This window comes from Argopecten irradians, unplaced genomic scaffold (genome assembly GCF_041381155.1).
Source record: "Argopecten irradians isolate NY unplaced genomic scaffold, Ai_NY scaffold_0023, whole genome shotgun sequence".
In the NCBI taxonomy this organism is placed as follows: domain Eukaryota; kingdom Metazoa; phylum Mollusca; class Bivalvia; order Pectinida; family Pectinidae; genus Argopecten; species Argopecten irradians.
The window spans coordinates 65,645-80,607 of record NW_027187490.1 but is presented as its reverse complement, the minus strand read 5'-3'; the positions used below and the strand labels follow the sequence as shown (position 1 = coordinate 80,607).

At 36.9% G+C, this 14,963-nt stretch overlaps 2 protein-coding genes across 2 annotated transcripts; one reads left to right on the top strand and one right to left on the bottom strand.

The window, feature by feature from the left end:
• The first annotated feature begins 5,181 nt into the window (after positions 1-5,181).
• On the top strand, positions 5,182-7,824 carry LOC138311443 (putative nuclease HARBI1). The gene is made up of 3 exons (XM_069252796.1): positions 5,182-6,062; positions 7,143-7,438; positions 7,701-7,824. The coding sequence occupies exons 1-2, from the start codon at positions 5,290-5,292 to the stop codon at positions 7,435-7,437; spliced, it is 1,068 nt and encodes a 355-aa protein (XP_069108897.1). The 5' UTR covers positions 5,182-5,289; the 3' UTR covers position 7,438; positions 7,701-7,824.
• On the bottom strand, positions 7,591-10,182 carry LOC138311444 (nuclear apoptosis-inducing factor 1-like). The gene is made up of 3 exons (XM_069252797.1): positions 9,866-10,182; positions 8,242-8,401; positions 7,591-7,839 (listed from the first exon to the last, which is right to left on the bottom strand). Exons 1-3 carry the CDS (start codon positions 10,158-10,160, stop codon positions 7,623-7,625), a joined length of 672 nt encoding a protein of 223 aa, XP_069108898.1. The 5' UTR covers positions 10,161-10,182; the 3' UTR covers positions 7,591-7,622.
• Between the last annotated feature and the right edge of the window lie 4,781 nt (positions 10,183-14,963).

Below are 14,963 nucleotides of genomic sequence, written 5' to 3'. Positions count from 1 at the left end.
ACTAATCCAACATATGCGCTACGCCTACTAGATTGTGGACAGCTGCGTAGGTTCCTTCTTAAGAAGCCGAGGGTGGAGTTTGCTCTTTTAGATATGTTGGTTATATGTTGGTGCCATTTCATGTCCTCAGAGATGGTAATACCTAAGTATGGATTTGATCGCACCTGTTGGAGGATGGTATTGTCCAAGTTGTAGAAGTGAGTGGTCTTTTGTTTAATACTTAGGATGTAGCATTTCTTAGCGTTAAACTTCATACCCCATGTGTTAGCCCAGGTTTCCATGTGTTTAAGGTCTTGTTGTAGAATTACATGGTCGTTGTGCGATCTTATCTTCCTATAAAGGAGGCAGTCGTCTGCGAACAGGCGGGTTTGTGATTGGACACAATCAGGGAGGTCGTTGATATGACATAGAAACAATATTGGTCCTAGTACCGTACCCTGGGGGACCCCTGAGTCCACAGACACTAATTTGGATTGGACGCAATATCCTGACGTATTACCAAAAAAAAATTTTGGCTGCACAAATCCTTTAAGGGGAGGAATGTAGAAGTGCAGGGAAAACGATAAATTTGAAGTGTGATTTTAAGTCTGCTTCATTACCATGTTTCGTCTTCCATATCAAACATATTTTATACTTTAAAACAGAGTTATCTCCCCTCTGTAAAAAACGAGACAACATGGCGGCGGCTCTAGTGTCCATGTGTTGCGGTCGAAAAAAGCAAATCATTGATAAAAACGGACAGCGGGTGAGTTCATATGCGTAAGTATTTGATTAGAAAATGTATTTGCGATTGGTTTATAATGAGTAGTTTATTGTTGATCATTTTGAAAAAGCAGTTGAAAACTTGAAAAACTCAGCAGTTGCAGCATGCACCGGTGTCCACGGTAAAATATGCCCACACATTACCCCATACAATGCTTATGATTATACGCGCATTTACATTGCATTGCATTATAGCTCAATTTATCACCAGTAACTTAACATTAACACAATTATTCGTGATTACACTTAGTGATTGAACCATCGATTACATGTCGTTCGAATTTTTAACCAAGTCATCGATCTATAGATCTGTACCTGGCTGTACACAACGTTAGGCTAACAGGTGCTTTTTTGCATGAATTGTTTTTTTTAAATGAGCATATAATATATCTGGTCTCCCATAGAAACATCCTTGGCCCGAGCTGCAATTAACAGTTTAATATGTATGTTATTTTAATGTTAAGCATGTCATATTGTAATCAATCAATCCATCAATCAATCAACAATCAATCAATCATGCACCTACGTGCATCTGCTTTTAATCGTGCATCTGTTTTTTTTAAAAAAAGAATCAGTCGTATATAGATAATGTTCATATTAAACCTCCTATCATCAGCTGATAATGCATATTCATTGCATATATATTTCATATCGTTAGAAAATGCATGGATACATTTTAAAATTACATGTATAATAATATCAATCATGATTATTATAGTGTTACGTACAGTACTGAAATGATTTTTTAGATTGCACTCTATTATCAATGCATATAGTGTATTAATTGCTTATTGTGGGACATTGTGTTATTTATAGTTAACTTTTCAAATAAAGATGGTTAGACCTTTGTCTTCAAAAACCTTCATTCAGAATATAGTTACTGGTATATTGCTAAATTGATATTGACGACAATTGTTTCATGAAATAATAGGATTTTAGAGATTTAGGCTGTTAAAATTTAAAGTGTGTTTTAACAGGCTAAGAGGTCAGACTAATTTGTATTATATACTAACTGAGAATATCTCGATGACTAGTACTATATACATGTATACACATACATGTACAGCCACATTTTTTCAAACAGTAGCCTTAATTCTTTCAGAGATCTTAACTCCATTGAATTGCAAAGGAAAGGCGCCGGTCAAGACAACAGTGGAAAGCTGGATGGTTACCCTGTCGAGATATTAACAGAGCCTGACAGTGATGGATATGTAACGGTCCACTATACAGGTTTGTTGATGCAAAGGAATATTAATTAAGTTAATTTGCTTTGTGATAGTGGCCGCAGTGGCAGAGGGGCTAAGATGTTCCGACTTATAACCACAAGCCCTCCACCCCTGGGACGCAAGTTTGAATCCCATGTGGGGCAGTTGCCAGGTATTGGTAATTTTTTAATATAAATTTCTTTACCAAATAAATTTGGTCAAATTAGTGAGACATTATTTTCACAACATAGAGCAATGAAAACATACACTACCTATAAATACAGCTTTTATCTGATCTTGAGGCACCTACGAGAGATTTATCTGCATAAGTATAGACTCACCTGGTTTGTAATGCCAAGTAATGTTCTGAATACAGGTTCATTGTTTCTTTTCTGAAGGAATTTTAATATTAACCTCTAAATCCCCTATTGGGCCCCACCCCTCCCGCCCCCAGGGGGTCAGAGCCAAAATTTATACAAGTTCTGTTCCCCTTCCCCCAAGGATGTTTATGGCCAAATTTGGTCACAATCCAAGCAAAACTCTAGGACAAGAAGTGATTTATAGGATTTACCTCTATTTCCCCTATTGGGCCTCACCCGTCCTGCCCTTGGGGGGCCAGAGTCAAAATTTATACAAGTTCTGTTCCCCTTCCTCCAATGATGTTTGTGGAAAATTTGGTTACAATCCATGCAGAACTCTATGACTAGTAGCGATTTAAAGGATTTACCTCTATTTCCCCTATTGGACCCCGCCCCTCCTGCCCCCGGGGGGTCAGAGCCAAAATTTATACAAGTTCTGTTCCCCTTCCCCAAAGGATGCTTGTGGCCAAATTTGGTTACATTCCATTCAGAACTCTATGACTAGTAGCGATTTAAAGGATTTACCTCTATTACCCCTATTGGGCCCTGCCCCTCCTGCCCCCGGGGGACCAGAGCCAAAATTTATACAAGTTCTGTTCCCCTTACCCCAAGGATGTTTGTGGCCAAATTTGGTTACAATTCATGTAGAGCTCTAGGACAGTAGAGATTTAAAGGATTTACCTCTATTTCCCCTATTGGGCCCCGCCCCTCCTGCCCCCGGGGGGTCAGAGCCAAAATTTATATAAGGTCTGTTCCCCCTCCCCCAAGGATGTTTGTGGCCAAATTTGGTTACATTCCATTCAGAACTCTATGACTAGTAGCGATTTAAAGGATTTACCTCTATTTCCCCTATTGGGCCCCGCCCCTCCTGCCCCCGGGGGACCAGAGTCAAAATTTACACAAGTTCTGTTCCCCTTCCCCCAAGGATCTTTGTGGCCGAATTTGGTTACAATTCATGTAGAACTCTATGACTAGTAGCGATTTAAAGGATTTACCTCTATTTCCCCTATTGGGCCCCGCCCCTCCTGCCCCCAGGGGACCAGAGCCAAAATTTAAACAAGTTCTGTTCCCCTTCCCCAAAGGATGTTTGTGGCCAAATTTGGTTACATTCCATTCAAAGCTCTATGACGAGAAGCGATTTAAAGGATTTACCTTTATTACCCCTATTGGGCCCCGCCCCTCCTGCCCCCGGGGGGGTTAGAGCCAAAATTTATACAAGTTCTGTTCCCCCTCCCCCAAGGATGTTTGTGGCCAAATTTAGTTACATTCCATTCAGAACTCTATGACTAGTAGCGATTTATAGGATTTACCTCTATTTCCCCTATTGGGCCCCGCCCCTCCTGCCCCCAGGGGACCAGAGCCAAAATTTACACAAGTTCTGTTCCCCTTCCCCCAAGGATGTTTGTGGCCAAATTTGGTTACAATTCATGTAGAACTCTATGACTAAAAGCGATTAAAAGGATTTACCTCTATTTCCCCTATTGGGCCCCGCCCCTCCTGCCCCCGGGGGACCAGAGCCAAAATTTATACAAGTTCTGTTCCCCTTCCCCAAAGGATGTTTGTGGCCAAATTTGGTTACATTCCATTCAGAGCTCTATGACAAGTAGCGATTTAAAGGATTTACCTCTATTACCCCTATTGGGCCCCGCCCCTCCTGCCCCCGGGGGGTCAGAGCCAAAATTTATACAAGTTCTGTTCCCCTTCCCCCAAGGATGTTTGTGGCCAAATTTGGTTACAATCCATGCAGAACTCTATGACTAGTAGCGATTTAAAGGAAATGTTGACGGACGGACGACGGACGCTGCGCCATGACATAAGCTCACCGGCCCTTCGGGCCAGGTGAGCTAAAAATTACTGGTTCATGGTTGACTTTTCACCCACCATTCCATATAGACTTTATATATGTACATGCATTTGTGAATAATTTTCATGGTCAATTCTAACAATAAAAAAATACACATACAGTACGGTATCTCCTGATTTCAATTTTACATAGACTTGTTTTTTTGTTGATTTGTTGATTTTCTACCTTAGTAAATGTGTGAAAGTGTAAACAGAATTCCATACTTGCAAGTGTATAGTTCATCTAGGTGAGAGGAATTAATAAATCTCATGGCTTATTTTTTCACTGTTGTGTTAGGCAATGGTCATTTTGAAAGAGAAAATAAATTTAAATTCCAATTATATATACATTGTGGAAAATAGGGCCAATGGTAGAAGAGACCCTCCAAAAACAATCCATGGGATTGGGTTACGAGTTAGTCAAGGATACCACTGTAGTTCTTTGGATGAGTGGAATTTGAATTTTGTCCATGCATACTTGGTAATTCAGAGAAATTGGTAAATTTGTAATATTGTTTTATCTGCATTTCAGGCTGGAGTCATCGTTACGATGAGTGGAGGGAAAGAGGAGACATACATAAAGTAAATTCACCATTGTTGCAAGGGAAAGTAGGCGAGCTGAAACGTGAAATAAAAAGGAACCTAAGGTTCACAAGATCAGATAGTAAGCTTTTGCTTAGAATTCAAATGAATTCTGAAGACTTTGAACCTCTCAGGAAGGCAGGCATTATCTTTAAAGTGTCGAGAACAAAAACAGTATACAAGATCAACTGTAGGCAAGCCCTTGAAAAAGTGTTAGGCGTTGGATGGGACTATGCTGTGCAAAACATGCAAGGTGATAATTATTTCATCAAGACACAGACAGTAAGATTTTGGCTGAGGCAGAAAAAAGATCTTAAAGAATTTGTGGTTTACCCCGATCATTTGGATAAAAAATCTTAAATGGTTAAGAATATGCTTAAGTTAAAGATTCTGCTAAGCAGATTAATTTTTGTGCTAAGTATATTGCTCATCTTGTTAAGTGGCTTGCAAGATTTTTCTTAACACTTAAGAATATTCTTAACATTAAACAACCACCTTATCTGTCTTAAATCGTTAAGTAAGATGCTTATCTTTCCAAAATGGCCGCTGCTAATGGACAGAATAATGCACCTCAACAGTTTGTAAGGGCATTGAGAAGAGAAAGAATTTTCCGGGACAGGTTTGATCCACTTCAAAACTATGACGGGTTTGAACTTTATCAAAGATTCAGGTTTGACAGGGAGGGGATCCTTTTTATTAATGATATTGTGAAAGATTATATTGCCCCCGCCACAGGACGGAATCACAGCCTACCCTCATTTTTGCAGGTGTTATTAGCACTGAGATTCTATGCTACAGGGAAAATGCAACTCTGCAGTGGTGATAATTTTAATGTTGACCAGTCAACCGTATCCCGAGTTATCCAGAGAGTGACAAATGCTTTAAACCGCCAGGAAGTCGTTACCAAGTTCATTTCATTCCCTATTTCTGCTGAGGCTGTGAGGAAACATCAAGCAGATTTTTATGCAGTTGCTAGGTTTCCGGGGGTTATCGGAGCAATTGACGGCACACATATATGTATTTTACGCCCCAGTATCAACGAGCCAGAATTTGTTAACAGAAAAAACTTCCATTCCATCAATGTACAGATTGTGGTGGATGCAAATTCACGTATTTTAGACCTAGTTGCGAGATGGCCAGGGTCAGCACACGACGCGAGAATCCTTCGTGAAAGTGGTCTGGCAAGGATATTTGAGGCGAGAATGGTGCCGGTAAAATGCCACTTACTTGGCGATAGCGGGTATCCTTGTAAAAACTGGCTCTTGACACCCTACCTCAACCCACTACCCGGACAACAGACTCGGTACAACAGGTAAATGTTCCTAAAATTGTGTCTACCTTTATTGACAATCTTCTCCGGTCACTCGCGCTACTGTTATTATTTTTGCATTGGAGAGTTTTCGAAAAGGGAACTAACTCTAGTTGTATAATATGAGGGGTTCAGAATGGGATAATCTAATATTTGAATATCATAGTTGAAAAAAAAAACCCAATAGAAAATAGAGAACTTCATCATGTCTAAATATTTCAAGTTTTTATAAAAAAATAACAGACACCATATGCATGTATAGGGTGTGTTTCACCACATCACAATACATGTTTAATTTAGCTATAGATTACCATATTTTTAATATTGCATATATATACATTTTGTATATAATTATTGCACATTTTGTTAATTAATTTGATCATGAAATTTAATGTTGTGCTTGATCATTTCAAAAAGAATATCTGTTAGTACATGTACATTTATCTAATATGTTTCATAATAAATTTAATTGATTTATGAGTGAGCATATCAAAATTAACAGTCCTTTTCCAGTAAAAAAAAATCAAGTCACATTATTGATAAACATTATCATTTTGTAAGTGTCTTTAGCCTACCTCATACCATGTTATCTAAGAAATCAAGCAAAGGTTTAAAATAGTTTCAGATTAATTTTGATATAAATATGCACATATAGTTGTATACATGTACATTGTGAATGTGTATACATGTACACTGTACATGTACATGTAGCTGACAATTTTTTTTATTTTTTTTTATGCTTTTAAGATATATTATACACACAACATGTATCCTTAAATGATCAGATGTCAACTGACTTATAATCATAATTCAATAATTTGGTAAAATAGAAATTTCAACCTTATATTTTAAATGATATGAAATGAAATGAGAATTGGTGGTTCTGATGCACATTTTAGCAGAATTGAACTAATATTGAATTTTATTGATATATTTACCTATATTGCTACATATATATGAAGTGCACACTGTATACAGTGTATACATTAAACTGATATGACATTGCAAATCAATTCAAGCTTTAATTCAGGATTTATTTTACAATAAAAACATTTAATCAAATCAAATGGTTCACTTTTGTAGTGCACACAAAACTACCAGGTGTATTGTGGAAAGAGCTATTGGGCAATGGAAGAGAAGGTTCCATGTGCTGCATGGAGAGATAAGATTGAGACCAGAGAGAGTCTGCAAATTAATCACAGCTTGTGGCATTCTACATAACATTGCTAAATTGTTAAACATGCCACAGCTTGATAATGATGATGATGATGATGAAGATGGAGATGATGGTAACTGTGATGGTGATGCTAATAGTATCCAAGAGGACCCTGTTGATGGCAGAGCCTACAGAACCCATATTGTCTGTAACCACTTCTAATGTAAGCTCAATATTGTTTGATTTTTACTTAATTATTTTTTCATCTGACCAGGTTTTTTTTATCTACTTCATCATTTTTTTTAAAATCAGCTGATGATATTTGTAAGTTATGTACATAATGTACAAACATAAATCAAAATAACACTCATTCAATAGATTTCATTAATTTATTATTTGAGTTTTAATTAACATTCATTATCATTTATCCTTTTGATTTTCAAAGTGAGAAGTTTGTTTTGTAATTTCAAATTTTCTATCTCCAGCTGCAGCTTCTGCTTCCTGAGTTGCTGTATCCCTGCAGTGCTGTCATCTGATTCTAGGGGTGAAGCTACTGTGCATGATGGCAAGATGGTAGCTGCACATGAAGACATGATCTCTGTTGTTATGGTGCTGCATGGGGGTCTGTTATAGAGACAATTTAAAGGATTAAAGCTAACTGACAATACATGTAGTACATCATTTCATAATAAAAACATATGCCATCAATTCATAGATGATAACAAATATTTAATGATAAAAATAATAAAAAAGATGAAATTTGAAATGTCATACATACATGTTCATTGAAACATGTACATAGACATATACATGTACATTGATATCTTTTTTTTACTTTTGAAGTTACAATAAATGCACCAAAACTTAGATTTTGGCTATATTTGAAGCTTCCTTTTGCAGAATGATTACCATAATTCCTTTACAAATATGTGTGTTGGAAAGATAGATCCAAATATTTTGTACTTGATATGAACTAGTAATTTGCATGTACATTTTCAACTAGCCCTATAATCTGTCATAAAATACCTTGAGATTGATGGAAACACTGGGTCAGTGTTTAGAAGCATCATCATGGATGTGTCCACTGCCCCATCAATGCCACAAATGGACACATTATCCAGGCCAATTACATTGCCCACAGCCTCAGCAATTGGACTGATCTGGGGCATAGAAGATGGACCACCACCTGAAATTGAGTACATGTATGCATTTAAGGTTGTTTATTTACCATTTATAATTCCATTTATCAATATTAATTTTGACTGAAATCAGAATATAAGTACAGAAAATGTAATTGTATAATATATTTACACGAAAAAGAATCTGTGGCCTTTTTGTTTTACTATACAGCTGTATTTCATTTTTAATCAAGAAAGTACACAATTGTGTATATGTGCAAGGCATTTTATTAGTGTGACATAATCAGGCAATAATCCATTTGGAAAAAACAGGTTTACTGTAAGAAGAAAATAAATAGATTTACAGAAAATAAGACATATTATGAAAAGTCAGTTGGAGTTTTTATATTCAGTTTCTGTATTTACATGTCTGTATCTCACATATATCTGTACATCTCATATGTATCTGTATCTCATATGTATCTGTATCTCATTTACATATGTCTGCATTTAAAAAAAAAAAGTAGATACCTGAATCAAATTATAGCTATTAAAATTAAATTACAGATACATGTATAGATCTGCAATTTAATTAATGAAATTAATTTATCAACATTTTTAAAATACAAATATTTTAATTCCTTAAACAATACAAATATTTATCTTAAAACTACAGATACATGTATTTGTAATTATAAGACAATGCATGTAAGCTTGTTTATCTCAATCTGTATTAACAATAGTAAATAGATGTAAGCTTAGCCTTAATGAAAATAATGTTATGTACAGATGATTTTGAAAACAGCTTATCATAATCTGTATTGTTCATGCATAGACCTAAATATCTACAATGACAATAAATGAAGATGTCTGTAATCAAAATATGGGTAAACTCTGTTTTTTATTCCAAATAAGAGTGGTCGTTGTGTTTATTTATAAATGACTGTTGAAGATACTATTGGACAGTATTGGTAGGAGGGTTGGTCTTAACCTATCAATATTCATAATTGGGCGGTACTAATACTATTTATGGATGTTAGGCGTATTCGATTTACTGTTTTCCGACCTGTTTGCAGTATGTAAATACGTCTGTATTTCATCGTTTCTCGCCAAAACATAATACAAAACAAGTGCAAACTATGTCTATAGTTGAAATATTACTATAAATCATGATCAGGTTATGTAGTATTCATATGGAACTTCGATTCAGTTGTCGGAAACTTATACACTGTATATTGCAACAGTACAGTAATAGAGATGACAATGTAAATCGAGCATTCCTATTCAAAGAACGACAACCCGACAGAGTAAACATTGCACCGGCCATCGAGATGTTGAGAACTTGGCTAACAGAGATTTTGACGATCTGTTGTGATTTTACACTCAAAGTAAAGTAAGTAGAAATGAAATTGTTATTAAACTGCATTAACCAGTCATGACTGTCGCACAACAGTTCACAGATCAAGGCGAGTCGTCTGCTAGATGCTTAGGGTTAGGCCTACAACGTTAATGATCGAACTACGAGTAATTACCTGTCATCACTGCCTGTCTGCGGTGGTCAGACAACTCTGCCTTCCCCTTCATATGGAGGTTGTGCCATTTTTTTTCTACCTCCTCTACGCTTCGTCTGACAGTAGAACTGGCGTTGATGGCATCTGTTATGCGCTGCCATGCTTCCCTTTTCCTCTGGGTCGTAACCCCCGCACCAAACTTGGCCCTGATAACATCCTTCTTCTCTTCAACAAGTTTTGTTAGCTGCAAGCATTCGTCTGCCGTCCAGTTTGGTTTCCGCTTTTTGCTTGGTGTCTCAACAATATTCGTTGCCATTTTTTCAGAGAAGCTAGACAAGCAGACGACGATCGCGCACGTGTTTTGTCCGCGTGGTATTGTTTGTAAACAAAAAGTACGGGAAACATGATGTCTCGCCATTGACAACGAGCCATCTAAGATTTTTGCAATATTGCTTAGCAAAAAACAGCTAAGCATAATGCTTAGAATATTTATGCAACAGATATTTAAAGCATCTTGCTTAACTAAGTGTATTGAAAATTTTACTTAAGTACAAACTTAAGAAAATTCTTAGATTTTTTATGCATACGAGTCCTGGTCTTTTCGTTTGTAAAAAGTACCAGGAAACCGCGCTATGCTTCAGGCTTTTTTGAATAGTTCACATTTATAGAGTATAGTTCAAACTGCATTACAATGTTGATCTGTACAAGTTGGTACACTGATCATCAAATAGAGGAATCATGGTTGTGCTTTCTTGTGGAATTCTTTTTTGATATATTGCAGAAGCACTTTTGGCATAAAGAAACTTAGTTCTGAAAATATGTTGACATTTCAAAAGATTTTAGAAGATCAATGTTCATTTTCGTTTTCTACTGATACTAGATATTTGAACCAATTAAGAGCAGAATTGTTTCGACTCAAAACAAAAGGTCTCAGAGCCAAAGTCAAGGGAGGATGTCAATTTCGAAAATTTATAAAAAACTGTGGAACAATGCAAGTATTCATGGGATGTCCCTATTCAAAGACATGAATGTGAAATTGCATTACAAAAGAAAAACAAGAGGCCCATGGGCCTTAACGGTCACCTGAGTTAGAATATATAATGAAACAAATTAAAGACATATAAACACTATATGCTGGGCCTTGAAGTTGGTCAGTGATTTATAAATTTGACCTTTTTAGACTATGAAGAGTATTTACTTCCATCAAACCTGTGAACTTAGAGGTATTTTTGAAATTTTAATCAATTTGACCCTGTTTGGTCCTGCCCCTCTGGTCCCCCAGGGGGTCATCGAGGACGGATATGGATGTTAAAATGCTATATCTTCGGCTAATAATTCTAATCAAGTTTGACTAATTTCCTACGAAAATTGGGCAAAATAATGTTCACAAATATGTTTTTCCTATATCCTTTGGACGGCCGTAACGTATTTATGCGTAATTATGCATTTGCCCCATTTCATGCACCCTTCTGGAGCCCCACTGAGACCGTTGAAAACTAAATACTAGTTTTTTGAAAAGAAGATGTTCATCCCTATATAGCATGTCAATATCGATTCGGTCATTGCATTAGTGACGTCACAAATCACCTTTGAACATGCCCAAATAAGTCAAAAATTGAGGTCTGAAATCCGGATTTTAGTGTGTGCCCGGAAACCTGTCGTTGTCAGCTTAATTATCAAGATACAGACATGCAGATGGTCTTAAACAATAGAAGAGATATCAAAGTAAGAGAAAATAGAGAGAAAGGGAAAAGGAAGGGGAAAATAGCACCGATTTAAAAAAAAAAAAAAAAAAAAAAACAAGTCCCACGCGCAGGTTTCTGCCTCCCATGACCCGTGCGTGGTGACCTTTAGGGGACTTCCGGTGACTGTGTTTGCTTGTTTGTAGTGTGTACTGTTTCTTATCATCGTGAAAATTGCATCAAACCGAAATCTAGATGCAAACTGCTTTCATAGATGGCATTTGTAATAACCTACTATCAAAATCGAGTCAAGTTCGAATCCTGCCGGCCGTCGAAAGGATATAAACTAAAGTAAACTTGACCCCTCCCCAGGGGGTAACGTGAGACCCCAAGATCATATAATTCACAGTTTTTATAAAACACCTGAAGACCTTTAATTTTCCATCTATAATTATTTGATTCTACTATATCCAGAATTTTAGAAGATTTTTGAAGTTTTAGCCTATTTGACCCTTTTTTAGCCCCCCCCCTGCCCCCAGGGGGTCGGCCAGGACCAATGTGGATATGATATTAAAATGCTATCTCAGGCTAATAATTCTAACCAAGTTTGACTCATTTCCTATGAAAATTGAGCAAAAAATGCTCATTAATGTGTTTTTCCTATATAAACTATAGTAAACTTGACCCCCTCCCCAAGGGGAAACAGGAGACCCCAGGGTCATATAATTTACAATTTTTATAAACAAACTTTAAGACCTTTTCATATCTATAAAGTGTATTTGATAATACCATTTCCAGAATTTTAAAAGAATATTTTTGAAGTTTTAGCCTATTTGACCTTTTTTGGCCCCGCCCCTCTGCCCCCAGGGGGTCGGCCTGGACCAATATGGATATGATATTAAAATGCTATCTCAGACTAATAATTCTAACCAAGTTTGACTCGCTTCCAATGAAAATTGAGCAAAAAATGCTCATAAATGTGTTTTCCCTATATAAACTATTGTAAACTTGACCCCCTCCCCAAGGGGAAACAGGAGACCCCAGGGTCATATAATTCAAAATTTTTGTAAAGGACCTTAAGACCTTTCTATTTATGAAAAGTATTTGTTTTCTACCATTTTCAGAATTTCAGAAGAAGATTTTTGAAGTTTTAGCTATTTGACCCTTTTTAGCCCCGCCCCTCTGCCCCCAGGGGGTCGGCCAGACCCAATGTGGATATGATATTAAAATGCTATCTCAGGCTAATAATTCTAACTAAGTTTGACTCGTTTCCAATGAAAATTGAGCAAAAAAATGCTCATAAATGTGTTTTCCCTATATAAAACTATAGTAAACTTGACCCCCTCCCCAGGGGAAACGTGAGACCCCAGGGTCATATAATTCACAATTTTTGTAAAGGACCTTAAGACCTTTCCATTTATGAAAAGTATTTGATTCTACCATATCCAGAATTTCAGAAGAAGATTTTTGAAGTTTTAGCCTATTTGACCCCTTTTGACCCCGCCTCTAAGGCCCCTGGGGGTCAGTTATAGAAAATTTGTTAATAGGATTAAATGGCCATCTCATACTGATAATTCTGACAACATTTGACTCATTTCCTATTACAAATGACCAAATAATGCGCAAAAATGTGTTTTCTCAATATAAAGTATAGTAAACTTAACCCCCTCCCCAGGAGGAAACAGGAGACCCCAGGGTCATATAATTCAAAATTTTTGTAAAGGACCTTAAGACCTTTCTATCTATGAAAGTATTTGTTTCTACCACCATTTCCAGAATTTCAGAAGAAGATTTTTGAAGTTTTAGCCTATTTGACCCTTTTTTAGCCCCGCCCCTCTGCCCCCAGGGGGTCGGCCAGAACCAATGTGGATATGATATTAAAATGCTATCTCAGGCTAATAATTCTAACTAAGTTTGACTCGTTTCCAATGAAAATTGAGCAAAAAAATGCTCATAAATGTGTTTTCCCTATATAAACTATAGTAAACTTGACCCCCTCCCCAGGGGGAAACGTGAGACCCCAGGGTCATATAATTCACAATTTTTGTAAAGGACCTTAAGACCTTTCCATTTATGAAAAGTATTTGATTCTACCATATCCAGAATTTCAGAAGAAGATTTTTGAAGTTTTAGCCTATTTGACCCCTTTTGACCCCGCCTCTAAGGCCCCTGGGGTCAGTTATAGAAAATTTGTTAATAGGATTAAATGGCCATCTCATACTGATAATTCTGACAACATTTGACTCATTTCCTATTACAAATGACCAAATAATGCGCAAAAATGTGTTTTCTCAATATAAAGTATAGTAAACTTAACCCCCTCCCCAGGAGGAAAACTAGAGACCCCAGGGTCATATAATTCACAAATTTTGTAAAGGACCTTAAGACCTTTCTATCTATGAAGAGTATTTGATTCTACCACATCTGTGAGTAGAGAAGAAGATTTTTGAAATTTTACTCAATTTTACCCCTTTTGGCCCCTCCCACAGCCCCCTGGGGGGTGGGGACCGTATAATTCACAATTTTGATTGGCCTTATGCCTTAGAAGGTTTGTGCAAAATTTCATTGAAATTGCTTCAGCAGTTTTGATACATACGACGGACGACGCACGACGGACGACGACGGACAAAAGGCGATTAGAATAGGTCACTTGAGACTTCGTCTCAGGTGACCTAATGATGAAATGGAAGCTTTGAGAAAGAAAATACAGAAAAGAAGAAAGAGTTAAGTGCTGTGCTCTGGAAGAAAAATTTTACACTTATGTCAAGTCAACAGAAAAGCAGTCAACACCTAGTACAAAAGACCCATTTGAAGACTGTACCCGAGCATACCAGTCAAAAAGAAGAAAATCAGATACCGCAGCTGTAAGTCTGCTCTGAGTTTCTTGGAAAAGGAAGGTGTGAAACCGCTCTCTGTGCTAGTTTCCAGAAATGGGAAGAAAGAAGTTCTTCAGATCTATGAGAGTGAAAATAAAGAGAATGTAGACATGGGTCAACTGGATGACATGAACACACTGATTTATATCCTTGATACCTTAAATGTGTCCAAGGAAGCGTACCATGAACTAATGATGATTACAAAACTTTACCACGCAGCAATGCAGTGCAGGAGTTCATATCTAAACTAAACTCAAATTTTCGAATAATTGAAACTCCTGATGGGTTGGGTGTTCAGCAGTCATTTAGGCAACATCTTGAAACTATTTTGTCTCATTTATTACTCGAAGACCCAAATTTTGTACCTGATGGTAAGTTAATCATCAAACTTTCTGGTGATGGTACCAATGTAGGAAAGAGACTCCATCTAATTAATTTCACATTCACTATAGTGAATGAAAATAGGAGTAGCTCTGCTACAGGAAACTATCCTCTTTGCATTGTTCGCACAAAGGAAAATTATTTGGGTTTGGCTGAGGCATTGGGTGATCTTAGAGTGGA